The sequence below is a fragment of the Procambarus clarkii genome, chromosome 67, assembly GCF_040958095.1.
Source record: "Procambarus clarkii isolate CNS0578487 chromosome 67, FALCON_Pclarkii_2.0, whole genome shotgun sequence".
Taxonomy (NCBI): domain Eukaryota; kingdom Metazoa; phylum Arthropoda; class Malacostraca; order Decapoda; family Cambaridae; genus Procambarus; species Procambarus clarkii.
In genome coordinates, this window is record NC_091216.1 from 20,926,135 (window position 1) to 20,942,574 (window position 16,440).

At 45.9% G+C, this 16,440-nt stretch overlaps 2 protein-coding genes across 7 annotated transcripts in view; one reads left to right on the forward strand and one right to left on the reverse strand.

Moving 5' to 3' along the window:
• LOC123767736 (lysosomal-trafficking regulator) overlaps positions 1–16,440 on the reverse strand; it is a 154,513-nt gene that overhangs the window by 124,403 nt on the left and 13,670 nt on the right. For all 6 annotated transcript variants that reach the window (XR_011223929.1, XM_045757693.2, XM_045757696.2 and 3 more), the window contains exons 2-4: positions 8,837–8,922; positions 8,152–8,240; positions 2,090–2,933 (exon numbers count right to left, since the gene is read on the reverse strand). Coding sequence is in view for 5 of the 6 variants with exons in the window: in XM_045757693.2 (XP_045613649.2) it covers positions 2,090–2,933; positions 8,152–8,240; positions 8,837–8,902 (999 nt within the window). In the remaining variant the exon portion in view is untranslated. The remainder of the gene's footprint in view (positions 1–2,089; positions 2,934–8,151; positions 8,241–8,836; positions 8,923–16,440) is intronic.
• LOC138355384 (proteoglycan 4-like) lies at positions 13,431–14,210 on the forward strand. The gene has a single exon (XM_069310272.1). The coding sequence runs from the start codon at positions 13,431–13,433 to the stop codon at positions 14,208–14,210; it is 780 nt and encodes a 259-aa protein (XP_069166373.1).

The following is a 16,440-nucleotide window of genomic DNA, read 5'->3' on the forward strand; positions in this document are numbered from 1 at the left end:
ACTCTAAAGATGTGGATATTTCTATTACCTCTACCTAAAATCACACCAATACATTTATTAGGAGCTAATTAGCTCAATAGCTTTACTTGTTTTTAAACTAGAATTACACATAAGGGGCCTAACTAGCCGACCCTTCGCAGTGTTCGAGAGAGAACGCGATAAACACCTTCAAAGGATACCTGGTCAACCAGCTGTGATTCATACGTCAGACTGTGAGCAGCCACGTCCAACAGCCTGGATGACCAGACCATCAGCCAGGTGGTCTAGTCACAGACCGGACCCCAAAGCCCTCAGGCACTTAGGAGCCGGAAGTAGGGGAGGGGGACAGAATGAACCACAATTGGGGAAGAATGAGGGGGTGAGGACTGAATCAAGGCCGATGTAACCAACACCCCCAAGTCTAGGTCCTTATAAGCAAAGTGGGGCAGCCTCGGGCATCCGAGGAAGCAACCAACCTAGCATGTTGCAGCAACCTAAACCTAGCCTGCACCCGAGTAAAGTCACCAGTAGATTGGGTGACTTGAGTCACAAACAAGCAACAACGCTCGCAGGACTCCGGGTCAGAGGTGTCACTGACCCAACAGCCAGCATAACAGAAGCAAAAACTATGAGCGTCGCCATGAGACAAGGGGACAGAGCAACCCTCAAACTCGCGCAAGGTGAGAGGGGACCCAGGGGTCGCATCCATCGGACCCCGTCTGCTCCCGTGAGGTTTCCCCAGGGACCCTAGACTGGTATCACTAAGAGTAAGCCCAGACAGGGTACTGCTAACCGGCACCCAATGCTACCAAACAAACTGCTAAAGCTGAACCCCTGGGACGTGTCCACTCACGGGGGCAAAGCAGGGGGGTACCACCGAAACAGAAGGTCAATCCTAATCCAACTGGGGGAAGAGATACCAAGTCATAACCCCCCCCCCCCCCCCCGGCAAAAAAAAAAAAAAAAAAAACTCGCAAGAGGACAGCGTACCTAGGAGGAACAGAGCCGGCCACTGTTATAGGTGAAAACTAGCTGCACAGTACCCCGTACCAGTTAAAAAACTACCACTTACCCCAAGGTCAACAAGGGAGGAAACCCCCCAACTCGGGACAGTCAATCACCGAGCAGCAAAAGACCAACAGAGGTAGACCCCAAGGTGACTTGTGGAAGATAACCCCAAGCCCCAAGGGCGGTACTCAGGGAAGGGAACCCTAAACACATGCAGTCCGAGTACCTGTGAATATTACTCCCAGCTCGCACGCCACCGTAAGAGCAGTACTGGACCCAAGGTACAGCACAACACAGAGAGTGTCTGGAGCTGGAGCCACACGACCATGCCACAATCACATCAGCCGAAGAACTGGTGAGTGGATCACCGGCGTGGAGGGTCTGGGGCTCCACCTTTTCCCTTCCAGGAAAGGGGGAGCTGTGCAGACATGCGGTGCGGCTCGTGTGATGTCATGCTCATTTGCTCGTTTTCATTTGGGGAGTTCTGTCCACTGTTTGTCTATTTTAGTTGTTTTAACCAGAATAGGGGTTTGTTTTGAAGTGCTTACCTCTCTGGGTGCCTGTCCCAGTCGATGGCAGATATAGAATGCTACAAATCCCATGTGCATTTCTATAGGTCATTGCTCCTCATGCCTCTCTGAGGGGGGCCAGGTTCTGGCAGTGTTCCCCAGTAGGCCTAGAACTCCATTCACACTGACTGATGCCAAAGTCTAACGATATACGTATCAGCCTGGATAGTTCCAGGGAGCCAAAGGGGCTCGCCCCAGAAAAGCACAAAAACAATGAAATTCTTCACAAAGGATCCAAGCGCAATCATCACTAGGCGGGAGACACTGGTAAACTGAAGCACCATGCTCGCGGTGTATCCATACACGTATAAACAAACTACGACCACCAAGACAAACTATGGCTGCCAAATCATATTTCTCAGATAAATTTACTTCGAGAACCGAAAACTACAAGAACAGAGGCATACGAGAACCGAGGTTCCACTGTATATTATCTACTACATAAGTTCTAAGACACTATATAATAGAGTATTAATGCATTAAAGCATCAGAAAACAATGAGCACTTGAAACAAAAAAATGTTAAGAACTTACTGCCACTCCCAGCTGATCAAGAGCTACTAGTATCTTCGCTCCACATCCATACAGGAGATATTGCTTCAGAGTGACTGCATTCTGTGCTTCATTTCCCTGATTAAGCTCCTGCCCTGCACTTGTTGACGATGTAACTGGTGCTTGTCCACTGTTGACGGAACTTGAAGACAACTGAGTACATCGATGAAGGTAGGATTTATGAGTCAAGAATGAAGACTGTGTTACACCATGTGTTTCAGTACTGTCAGTCACTTTTACTCCTAATGTAGATTCGGGTTTTACAAAAGATAATTCATTATTTACACCTATTGCACTTTCACCATCCTTTAGGTAAGAACTTTGATTATGAGTGTCCTGAGTTTTGTCTTGGGTTTCTTGACTGCACGACTCATTTTGGCTCTGTCCACTATCAACATCTTTCAAGCATTCTACTTCCTTGTTTTTGCTATCTTCCACTTGTGCAGCATTTGAATCTTTGTGTGTCTCATTGTTCGTACATTCCAGGCACTCATAAGAATTATGAGCCGTTTCTTTGGCTTGTTCTAGATTCACCTGCACAAGTTCTGAATGACACTTATCATTATCACTCTCTTGCAATGCCTGACACAGGCCTATTGCAGTTTTGTAAGGATGACTTCTCCCACTTCCTGTTTTTTTGGTCACTCTCGGCCGACATCCTCTTGAACTATCGCTCACTTGAGAAGCATCACTGATAATAGATTCAACTGACTGAGATGTTGCACTTGAGGAAGCGTCACTATCGTAGCTTACTGAACCAAGGCAAATGTGTTCAATATCTGCCAAGAACTGACCACCAAGGAGACTCACAACACTTTCAACATCACTGCAAAGAGTACAATTATCATTATTAACAGAAATAAGTGACACAATAAGTGACAGCTGGCAAATTTCAAGTACACAAGTTTGCCTTGATATAAAAAATCAAATTAAAGGTGCTTCCCTGTGATATATTGATAATGTATGAGAAGATGATGTGCTGAGGCTGGGTTGGCCACTTTAAAGATATCACGAGTGATATTGTGGAATGTTAATATTTACATTATAATATTAATAGTAATTTTATTCAGCTAAAAATTAACTGCATTATTTTATATTTGGTACACAATAAAGAACTTGGCTAATTTCCAAAAAATCTTACTTGGTTTTGCAGTATTTATTTTTATTTTTCTACAGCAAAAATAAATGTTATCTTCACTATAATTTAAAATAAACAAATAATGTAAAGAGCACTCACTAACTGAAGTAATATGCTGGCTGCAAACACATTATGATAATCTAGTCTTCATAAAATCTTTGAAGCAGGACAGCAGGATCCATCCAGCATCCTGGATTCACCATCCTGCTTCAAAGATTTTCTCATAGATGTATCACATTGTGATTTCATCGTGTATGAATCTAGTCGTGTTTATAAGATCTTACATCATAATCATGAAAAAATAAAAAATTGCGACTATAATGGTACTTCCTCGAACAACCTTGGTGGGCCAGAACTGGCTAATATATCTATTAGCCAGTTCTGGCCCACCAAGGCTTCTGGTCCACTGTTCGAGGAAGTACCGAGGAAGAGAATCATAATATGGTGTCTGCACCACATAGCGGTCTTGGTACACTGACCTGACTCGGCTAAAAAAAAAAAAAAAACCCATACAGTATTTCAGATTTTTCAAAGTTTTTACTACTCACCTGCCTTTAGTAGAAAATCTTAACAAAAAACCAGCGTTGAATGTAATGAAACGCCATTGTCTGGGTGTGCCCTGGAGGCCCCCCGAAGCTGTCCAGGCTGAATGGATATGTATATCTTTCTGGCATCAGTTAATGCATGGAGTTCTTGCCTACCGGGGGTCACGAGCCAGAACCTGACCACCTCTAGAGAGGCACAACGAGCAATGGCCTATAGAGACCCCCCTTGTGGTTGGGAGCATTGCCATCGACCGGGACAGGCAATCAGAAAGGTAGGCATCCCAAAACAAACCCCTATTCTGGTAAAACTATTACGAATGAAAGCCGAACAAGTGGACAGAACTCCCCAAGGAGCACCCAGGCATCGAAGATAGGCAAGGAAGGAGTATCCAGAGACCAGAGACCAAGTCAAGGAAGGAGGATACAAATCACGGGCCGGAGAAACGAAGGAGTGTCCAAATATTGAGAAAAGACCCAGGCGCCGAAAAACAAAACAAAAAGCACCAAAATACGGAGCAGTGCCCCACAGGATAACAAGAACAAGATACACAGACAAAATAGTCACCGTAAGACACGCAAAGTGGCCAAGCAAAACACAACACCGAACACCTCTGTTAAGTGCCAAAGACACTACCCTGGCAAGTGGGGAAGCGACAGGGTAGACAAGGACGGAGAATTGAACACGGGTGGCAACGCACAAGGGGACACAGGCGAAAGCGGAATACCCAAATGAGCCACAGAGACATAGAAAGAACTGTTACAGTGTCAGAAGGCAAGAAGTGGAATGCACTAGGAAGAGATGTAGTGGAGGCAGACTCCATACACAGACACTAATGTAGAGAAGATAGAGCTCAGTAGGTTCAGGAATCTGTACACCCGATGATGTGGGGAGGTGGGAGCAAAGAGCCAGAGCTCAACCCCGGCAAGCACAAGGGGAGGACAACGGGGCGAATACTTCACCAACAGCAAGACCTGGCCGACAGAATCGCCAGACAGTACAATCTCACCTGCAATACAAACACCCCATCGTGTCACGACACAGCCGAGCCGTGCAATGTAACAGGAGCATCCCTAGTAAAGAACGTCCAGAGGTGCGGGCCCAGTAGAAGATGAGGCGCATGCAGTACAGAGGCGGAGGAGGCGCCACTCAGAGCCGCCCCACACTCGCTCCAGAACACCGATTAACCAGGGGTTATGACTGGAGAGAAGGGGAGCAAAAACAGCATAGAATCCACAAAAAGGAACGCGGAACACCAACACACGTGCACACTCCCCAGAAACAAAACAAACACCCCAATCCCAGTGCCCAAGGTACAAACCACACCACCTGTCTTTCGGGCGGCGTGGCTTGTACACCAGTCGCATGTACACCTCGTACATACACCAGCAAGGCGTATGTACAGACGTACAAGGCTAGGCAAAGAAGAAGAGGAATGTTGAAACAGAAAGGAGAGACGATATGAATACAAAAGCAGGACAGGAGGGTAACCGCACTGTAAGTCAACAGACGTTCCAAGAACAGTGAAAGTACGAATGAGGTTTGCGAACCAACGAGAACCGTAACAAACAAGCACATACAGGCCCAAAGCCACCCCAGACCAAGGGACGTGCAGGAATCTCGAAACGAAGGGAATGACAGAACCGAACGGACCCAAACAGACACAGAACCAAACCCAGGGAGGGGGTAGACCCGAGACCAACACGAACGCAGAGGGGGAAGAGAAAAACCCCACTCTGAGGAACTGCAAGCCCTGCACCAAGGGAACAAAACCCCAAGCGGGGAAAAACGGGGCTAAGGCGCCCCAGACAACCCCTTCCCAACCTCGGGAACCCCTACGATAGGACCCGGGGCCGAGTCGTTCCCCCAAAGCCCCAGCCCCACAAGTAAAAGCCGGGGCAGCCGTACAAATCACTAAGGAAGGGAGCCCACTGGTCAGACCTATACTGCATGGCTGGAGGAACAGGCTCGAATGCCTCCGCCGCCACCCCGGAAGAGGAAAAGCTCTGAGACCGCCCGAGTCCCAACCCAAGCAGACCCTGCCCCAACCCTGAAACCCACCTACAGTTCGGAGCCAGAAGCAAGGGAAAGGAAGTATGCACAGCAGAGCATACTTCCCACCCCCAAGTCTGGACCCCTGAACCAAAATGAAGCAGTCAAGGGTGCATCCCGGGCTGCAACCAACCTAGAGCATTGCAACCTAAACCTAGCATGCAACGCCGCAGCTGCCTGCACCCGCACATCATTATCAGTGGCTTGGGTGAATGGGAGCACGCACAGATAACACACATCGCACGACTCCGGGTCAAAACAAGCATCGATCCAACAGGCAGCAAGGCAGCAAAACAGGTGAGTGTCACCCTGAGACAAGGACACAGAGCAACCTCCAAACTCACAAAACGCGAGGGGGGACTCAGGGGTCACATCCATCGGACCATGGAACCCCCGTGGGGTTTCCCAGGGTCCATAGGTCCATAGCCATGATGACACGCTAAGGGAAGCCCAGGCAGGGTACTGAGAACCGGCACCCAAGTCTACCAAACGAACTGCTAAAGCTGAATCCCAGAGGCATGACCACTCACGGGGGCCAAGCAGGGAGGACCACCAACAGAGTTAGATACAGTATATATATTCCCCAAGAACAGCAACGAGGGGACCACAATGGCAGACTTCCCCCACCCCCCACCCGGCAGAAAAACAAAAGAAAAACCCCACAAGTGGACAACGTACCTAGGCGGAACAGAGCCAGCCGCTGTGATAGGTGAAAACTAGCTGTGCAGTACCCTGCGCCCCTGCCAGTGGCGAAAACTACCCCTACCCAGAGACAAACAAGGGCAAGAAAAAAACCCAGCTGACTCCAAGGGCGGCCAAATACCGAGCAGTAAATGGCACAGCGGAGGTAGATCCCAAGGTGACTTGTGGAAGGAGGCCCCAAGCCCCAAGGGCAGTACTTACAGGGCACTTCAGGAAGGTGACCCTAGGCACATGCAGCCCGAGTTCCATGGAATCTCACTCCCGGCTCACACACCACCTGAAGGGACAGCCCACACCACAAGGCACAGAACTGTAATGAAAACTGGAGCTAGAGGCACGACCGCACCAGATCCCATCAGCCTAAGAACTGAACATTGGGTCGCCGGCGGGTAGGTCTGGAGCCCCCCCTTCCCCCTTCCGGGAACAGGGGGTTGCTCAGACATCGGCGCGGCGACATGACGACGTCATGCTAGTTTGCTCACTTTTGTTTGGGGAGTTCTGTCCACTTGTTCGGCCTTCGGTCGCAATAGTTTTACCAAAATAGGGGTTTGTTTTGGGGTGCCTACCTTTCTGGGTGTCTGTCACGGTCGATGGCAGACATAGAATGCTCCCAACCACAGAGGGGGGGTGTCTCTTATAGGCCATTGCTCCTCGTGCCTCTCTAAAGGGTGCCAAGTTCTGGCTCAAGGTCCCCAGTAGGCAAGAACTCCATGCATTGACTGATGCCAGAAAGATATACATATCCATTCAGCCTGGATAGCTCCGAGGAGCCGACGGGGCTCCGCCCAGAAATATGTATGTTGCAAAGTATTTCCTTACTTGCATATTTTATAAAAATGCTGCAATAAGATCTTACTCATGTGATTTTTGTTCTTGTGATATAATATAATAATAATTATAATGGCCCTATTATAACTGGATGTATCTTAGCCACATTTTTTTTTTTTACCTGTGATCATGTGTTAGGACTTCTCAATACTCTAAGTGATTTTTATCCATTTTTCTTCAGCTATTTCATTATTTGTGAATGGAAAAGATGTCTACTAACAGGAGCAGTACAGCTAAACCAGGAAGGGGCAAGGGGAGATATCTTAACATGGAAGAAAGGGTAAAATAGATTAAGAGAAGCGAGCATGCCTGGGAAGTGCCTAGTGAAAGAATTGGTGGCAATAGTTCACAGTTAAAAATAATCAAGAAATCGAGGCATAAGGAGTTCAATGAGGCAGCTTATAAATGGTTTATGCAATAGTACAGTGAAGAAATTTTATAATACATACAATATTACAGTACAAACTGGTTCTATATACCCACATTCCGCCTACAAAGATCAACATGGATTAATCAGCGGTCCTCCAAATAAACAATACAGATTTTTTATCTTTTCTTACCCAACTTTACCATTATGCATATTTAATACTGTATGCATTTAGTTTGCATTGCAGAAAGAACAAAAAAATTGTAAGAAAGAGAAGAAAATTGCAAAACTCTCAATGGTCCCAAATCTTTGGTAAAATGGAACTGGTCCAATCCCAATTAGTCCATTAGAGTGAGGTACCTCTGTGCTATAAAACAAGATTTTGAAACAGTAATTGAAAGGCCACCACACTACCTGAAGTGGAGGAGATTGGAAAGAGGAGTTTCCTCACTGGTCGATGACAACAGCAGTCCCAAAAATTCATCCAGATGGCTTTGACGCTCCTGTTAACAATATTTTTTTTAATAAATAACTGTTCGTGGTCAAATATTCTATAAATACTAAATTCATATATTGTGTATTTTAAAAATATTGTGCAGAAAATTAAAAATATCAGCAATAAGAAGCACATTCATCTATTATGGTTAACTGTAACTTTCTATCTGATTTAAGACAAATCTAGTCTTTTAAGAAATAGTTTTCATAATTGCATTATGATGTTGCAGAAGATGAGGATGAAGGGGGAGGGTGTGGAGGAGGAGGATGATCAGTAGCATAAAGAAGAATATGAGCAGAAATTTCATTTTTTTTATAAGGAATATGATAGCCAATATCAGTTTTATAGCTTCAGGGAACTCTCCACAGAAAAGAATAAATATGATACACTATACTGTAATTAATCTAAGTGACAAGTTTGCAATATTCCATATTTCAACACTTTCTCACAAGCATCTATTAAAGCTTTCAGCAATATGTAGTTTGAAATTTTTACCTCCAAGACATTATGAATTTTAACAATGTTCTTTAGTGCAATCATTTTGGAGACACGAAGTAACCATGTTTATATTGTGACCCACCACAAGAAGTCACACCAACTCACCAAAACATTTCCTGGTTCTGTCTGAGCAAAGGAGGTCCAAGTCTCCTGCAATTTCTGATCACTCATTTTTTCTTCATATTATAAATCTGAAAAATAAATTTTGTTCAAATATTGGAATAGACTAGACATAATAACAATAATAAATTAAAATATTAAATACAGTATATGAAAGTACTGTATTCTGTTGTATTTGTAATTTGTCTCAATTAACATTTGCCTCCTTGAAAAACTCAAATACAGTATTGGAAAAAAAAAACATTTCTTTAAGATGTTCCAAAGAAAAGGCAACCCATTCAGCAATACATGGCCAGCAGAAAACTAAAAAATAATACCATTTTTTATCTAAGAGATATTTCAACAGAGACAGTGCTGCAAATCAAAAATACAGCAAAGGAAATATAAGACAGTACTGTAGCGTGCATCACACAATAGCTTGTGAATGGTAAATGAGTCACAGTGTCTTCCTATTCTGAGATTAACAACACATGTACCAAATATAATTTTACACCTGCATGCAATTATTATAAACTGTGAATGTTACTAATACCAAAGTGTGATATCACTGATGTTTCCTTAACATTTTCTGCATAAAAGATAATGGGTTTTGGTAGTTCAGTGGCTATGTTCTTGACTCCATCTGAGGATCCAGGGTTCAATCCCTAGGTGGGACGGAAGTGTTAAACGGTGGGCACATTTTCTTTCACCTAAAGCCTCTGTTCACCTAGCAGTAAATATAGTAGGTACCTAGGAGTTAGGCAAATGTTGTCTGGTTTCATCTTGGGTTGCGTCAGTAGTTCGACCTTTTTAGGTGACCCCTCGACAAAAGCGTAATTACCTAAGTGTAGTTACAGGATGAGAGCTACACTCGTGATGTCCTGTCTTCCCAGCACTCTGTCATATAACGCTTTGAAATTACTGACAGTTTTGGCCTTCACCACCTTTTCACCTACTTGGTCCAACCGTCTACCACTCTGCTTACAAAAGTGAATTTTCTTGTATTTCTCCGACAGCTTTGTTTCGTTAGTTTAAATAAATCTATGACCTCTTGTTCTTGAAGTTCCGGGTCTCAGGAATTCTTCTCTATCAATTTTATCGATTGTTGTTACTATTTTGTACGTAGTGATCATATCGCCTCTTTTTCTTCTATTTTCTAGTTTTTGCATATTTAATGCTTCTATCCTCTCCTCGTAGCTCTTGTCCTTCAGTTCTGGGAGCCACTTAGTGGCATGTCTTTACACCTTTTCAGGTTTGTTGATGTGCTTCTTAAGATATGGGCACCATACAACTGCTGCATATTCCAGCATTGGTCTAACAAAAGTCGTGAACAATTTTTTTAATATTACTCCATCCATGTATTTAAAAGCAATTCTGAAGTTAGAAAGTGTAGCATAGGCTCCTCGCACAATGTTCTTAATGTAGTCCTCAGGTGACAGTTTTCTGTCTAGAACCACCCCTAGATCCCTTTCTTTGTCACAATTCTTTAAAGATTTCTCACATAATTTATAGGTTGTGTTGGGTCTTCTTGAAGGGCATAACAATCATCTAGGTTTCTTATATTCCCTATTATGTTATCATCGTCAGCAAACATGATCATATAATTCTGTATTCCATCTGGTAGATCGTTTATGTAGGCAATGAACATTACTGGTGCAAGAACTGAACCCTGTGGTACTCCACTTGTGACATTCCTCCAATCTGATACATTGCCTCTGATTACAGCCCTCATTTTTTTATCAGTTAGGAAATTTTTCATCCATGTTAGAAGCTTACCTGTCACCCCTCCAAAATGTTCCAGTTTCTAGAACAACCTCTTATGTGGAACTCTGTCAAAAGCCTTTTTTGGGGACAGATAGATACATTCAACCCAACCATCTCTTTCCTGTAAAATCTCTGTGGCTCGATCATAGAAACTGAGTAAATTCGTTACACAGGATCTTCCAGATCGAAAACCATACTGTCTGATATTATATAATTTTTCTCCAGGTATTCTATCCATTTAGTTTTTATTATTTTTTCCAATATTTTGACTATTACACTTGTCAATGATACAGGTCTATAATTGAGGGGATCTTCCCTGCTGCCACTTTTGTAGATTGAAACTATGTTAGCCTTTTTCCACACATCAGCTACAACTCCTGTACACAGCGATGCCTGAAAAATCAGTTAAAGTGGAATACTGAGCTCAGAAGCACATTCTCTCAGAACCCATGGTGAAACTCCATCTGGACCAACTGCTTTGTTCTTACTTAGCTCCTTGAGCATTTTTTCCACTTCGTCTCTAGACACCTCTATGTGCTCTATGTTGTTCTCTGGAATTCTTATTGTGCCTGGTTCCCTGAAGATTTCTTTTTGTACACACACACTTTGGAACTTTTTGTTTAATGTTTCACACATTTTATTTTTATTTTCTGTGAATCTATTTCCCATTTTCAACCTCTGAATATTATCCTTTACCTGCAATTTGTTTATTATGAATTTATAGAATAGACCTGGTTCCGTTTTACATTTGTCCGCAATCCCTTTTTCAAAATTTCTTTCTGCCTCTCTCCTTTTCTGCCGTGTAGTTGTTTCTCGCATCTTTGTATCGCTGGTATGCTTGGTGGTTTGGCCTCCTCTTGTATTGATTTCATTTTTGTGTCTTTTGGTCTCTGGTCCTCTTGCAATTTCTGTCGAACCAATCCTGTTTTCTAGTTCTGCATCTCTGCTTTGGTATAATTTTTTTTGTGCCTTTATCATTTCACAAAACTTGACATACATCTCATTTACTTCATGTCCTAACAGCAAGTCTTTCCAGTCAAATTCCTTTAAAGAAATGTCCAAGTTCCCCATAATGACCTCTCCTGAAATCAGGCTTTTCAACTGCTTCAACCATATTTTCTTTCAGACTATAACGCATTGCATACTTTATTCCCAAAAAGGCATGGTCACTTTTACCCAAGGAAGGTACTGAATGTCAAATATCTCTTCCTCATTCCTGGTAAATATCAAATCCAGCATGGAGGGAATGTCCCCTTCCCTCATCCTCATAGCTTGTTTAACATGTTGAAACATGAATGTTTCCAATGAGGTTTACAAATCTACAAGTCCAAAAATCTTCTGTTCAAGCTTCATATGCCTCCCAGTCTATGGATTTCAAGTTGAAGTCGCCGACTACTAACAGTCGTGATCTATCTTTATCAGCTCTCGCTATAATCTCTCTCATTATTGTTATAAGACCTTGGCAAGCAGACGTCGAGGTAGGCCAGAACCCACACACCTAAAAGATGCAGCTGGGCCACCACAACCCGAGTAAGGCGAGTAAGCACCCGAGGCGCCAGATTCAAGCCGAAGGGAAGGCAACAAAAGCGGAAAACTTGACGCCCCACAACAAAACCGAGCCAGTCCCTGAACCCCGGATGAACCGGGATGTGCCAATACGCGGCCCTGAGGTCCCGGGACACCATCCAAGCGCCTGGCTCCAAGAGAAGACGGACCTGGGATAGAGTAGTCATCCTGAAGGACGGGCAAAAAACCCACGGGTTCAAACAGGACAAGTCCAAAATGAACCGGAAGTCCGCGCAGTCCCATTTCGAGACTGGGAACAGGCGGGAAACCCCCCAGAGGGACAAAGTCGTTTCGATTATGCCCAAGCGAATCGACTCCGAGATGACTTGACAGAGCGCAGGAGAGGAAGCCTGCCCCGCGAGCCCCTAACACCCCGAGGGAGGAGAAGCCACCCAACGCCACTACAGGCCATGCGAAACGACCCGAAAAGCCCATGAATCGTGGGACCAGGCGCGAGCGAACAGCGCTAGCCTCCCCCCATCTCCCTATCAACGAAGCGAACAGAGAAAGGGCCGACACACCTTACGAAAACCTAAGCAGCGCACAGGGCAATCCCCACGCCAAGTAGAAACAGACGGAACCAAAGGCTGCGCCAGCCGTGAATCTGACACCACTGGCCTGCCACAAGAGACCGAACCCTGAGCTCTGGCACGACCTTTACGGGAAGGCCCCCAACAAGCCCCCTGGAGAACCAACAAGTTCGACAACAGCCTATAACTAACCAAAGCCGCCTGAAGATACTGCACCACCGCAGACTCTGCAAACAACAATAGATAAAAAGAAGAAGACAACCTAAGTGCCAGGGCCCAAGTGGATTCCGAGGAAGAAGCAAGCACCGCCTGCCGACACGCGAGGCGAGAAGCATAAAACCGCGAAACCACATCCTTCAGGATTGACACAAACAGCTTCAACAAGGCAGACAACGACTGCACAAACCTGCGATGGCCCCCAGCGCTCCCACATCCAACTCAAGCCAATCTGAGGACAGCTCGAGGAGGGAAAAGAAATGCAGAGCTGCAGCCAGCAGACCCCCGAGTACACAAATCTTCTGCCACCAAAGCAGCCGAAAGGGAGGGAACCTGTACATGAAGCTGCATCACACCCACCTCCCGCAGAAGGGCAGAAGCGAACAAACACGCATCGAGGTGCTCAAATTCGCCCCCCAGGAAAACCTGCAACGCAGTAGGAACCTCCCACCACTCAAGCACCCAGGACCGACAGAACATGCGCAAAGCCTCCAACAAAAAGAGAGGGCAGTCTGCCAACCAGAATGACTCTGGAACCTCATAACGAACCCAGTACGGACAAGCTGAACCATACACGAAGGAGCGCGGATCCATCACGAAGGCATAATCCAGGTTGCGCAGGAGGTAAGCTTCAAGGGCCACCCGCAAATCCTTGGACAGAAAGCAGGAGGCCGAAAACCTCTAGAAAGATGGAACCAAAGAACCCACGGGATCATGGAACCGAGCCCGGGGAGGGGTCAACACCAAATCCAATTCGTAGAAGGAGGGATCGAAAGAGAACCCCTTACCCTGTAACACTAAGCCATGCTCAGAGGGTAGAAAAACCCAGGCGGAGTCCAACGGGGCCCAAGGCCCCCAAGTCAACCCCTCCCCAAGAACCCCACCCAGAGGACCCGGGGCCGAGCCGTTCTCCAAATCCCCCGCCCCTAAAGAAGAAGCAGGAGCAGCCGCAAAAGCAGGAACGAAGAAGGCCCACTGGTCAGACCCAGAAGCTCTGGCGAGGACCAGGCTCGAATGCCACCACTGCAACCCCAGAAGGGAACTCCCTCAAGACTGCCCGAGTCTCGACACCAACTAAACCCTGTCCCTCTGCCCGAATCTCGACACCAACTAAACCCTGCCCCGACCCAGAAACCACCAGACGTTTCGGGGCTGGAAGCATGGGGGAAGGAACCGAATGTACAACGGAAGGGGAAGGACTAGGAGGAGCGGACGGAACCAGAGCCGAAGCAACCCCCACCCCCCAAGTCTGGGTCCCTATAACCAAAATGGGACAGTCTCGGGGTATCCGGGGCTGTAAGTAACCTAGCGTGTTGCAGCAACCTAAACCTAGCATGCAACGCAGTTGCTGCCTGCACCCTCATATCAGTATCAGAGGCGTGAGTGAACTGGAGCACGAACAGACAACAAACGTCGCATGACTCCTAGTCAAAGGAATCACCGACCCAACAGGCAGCATGGCGGAGGCAGAACCGGTGGGTGTCACCCTGAGACAAGGGGACAGAGCAGCCTTCAACCTCGCAAGACGTGAAGGGGACTCAGGGGTCACAACCATCGGACCACGTAGCCCCCGCGGGGTTTCCCAGGGCCCTTAGCCTTGGTGTCATGCTAAGGTAAGCCCAGGCAGGGTACTGTGAACCAGCGCCCAAGTCTACCAACAAACCTCTAAAAGCTGAACCCCCAGGACATGACCACTCACGGGGACCTAGCGGGAGACGCCAACAAAACAATATAAAACGTAAATCCCGACCACGGAAGGGAATAACAGGGAGACCCTCCCACCAGGCAGAAAACCAAAACAAAAGAAAAACCCCGCAAGAGGACAACGTACCCGGGCGGAACAGAGCCGGCCGCTATAATGTTAGATGACTAGATGTGCAGTACCTAGTGTCCCTACCAGTGACGAAAACTACCCCTACCCAGGGACTCACAAGGACAAGAAAACCCCAGCAGAACCCAAGAGTGGCCCAGTACCGATCAGTAAAAAGCACCAAGGGGGCAGATCCCAAGGTGACTTGTAGAAGGAGGCAAGCCCCAAGGGCAGTACTGTACTATACTGTACTTACCGGACAGCTAGGGAAGGTAACCCTAGGCGCATGCAGCCCGAGTACCTTGGAATATCACTCCTGGCTCACAACTCCCCCTGGAGAGACAGCCCACGCCACCAGACACAGGACTGAGACAAAAGAATTCTGAAGCCAGAGGCATGTTACGACACCCGACTCATCAGCCAAGAACTAGTGTTGGGTCGCCGGCGTGAGAGGTCTGGGGCTCCCCCTTCCCCCTCCCGGGGAGAGTGGGGGTTGCGCAGACAGCGGCGCGGCAACATGACGACGTCATGCTCTTTTGCTAATTTTCGTTTGGGGAGTTCTGTCCATTTTTTCAGCATTCGGTAGCAATAGTTTTACCAGAATAGGGGTTTGTTTTGGGGCGCCTACCTTTCTGGGTGCCTGTCCTTGTCGATGGCAGACATAGAATGTTCCCAACCACAGGGGGGTTTCTATAGGCCATTGCTCCTCGTGCCTCTTCTGAGGAGGTCAGGTTCTGGCTTGCGATTCCTGGTAGCAAGAACTCCTAGCACTTTGACTGATGCCAGAAAGTTATACATATCCATTCAGCCTGAATAGCTCCGGGGAGCCGACGGGGCTCCCCCCCAGAAAAGAATTGATTTCTTCTGCATTCCTGCTCTCATTTAGACGTTTTGCCTCAACGAGGTTCAGTTTTAGCTTCTCTGTCTTCTTTTGAAAGATCTCGTCTTAACGACCATACTTTTCCTTCCTCATCACTTTGTAATTTTCTAGCATTCCTTAGTACTTCTTCCATCTGTTTGTCACCATTTAGGGTGATCCTCAAAGATCGATCAAAGGTGTGTAATTGCCTAAGTGTTGTTATAGGATGAGAGCTACACTCATGGTGTCCCGTCTTCCCAGTACTCTTTGTCATACAACACTTTGAAACTATTGACGGTTCTGGCCTCCACCATATTCTCACTTATCTTGTTCCAACTTTCTACCAATCTGTTTGTGAATGAGAATTTTCTCATATTTCTTCCGCACAAAACACATTATTAATTACATTATTTATAACTTACTGCTGCATCAATTTATTTGTGAAATACAGTACAGGTATGCCAAATTAGTTTTCATAGTTTTCCAAAATACAAAATCTGAGAACTGTAAGGAAATCTCACTTCTGCAAGCTCAAACTTGCAAGCAATATTTTTGTATTGGAACCATTAAATATTGTAACTGCACAAAATAAAAATGCTAACATGAACACACTAATATAAATAATGACCGTATAAACACAAGTCTCTTTGAAAAAGACTCGGGTCCCCATTTATATATGAAAAGCCAAAAAATGTACATCTATTCCACATTAATGGAATTACAGTATGCACAACTTCTGCCAGACGAGCATAAAAAACAATCCATGCCCTTGTGTGGGAGGCAGAATACTGAGAACAGATGATGAATACAGCACACTGCTAATCCTTATAAGAAGAACAGCGTCAGGTGCAGCTAAATACGCAAC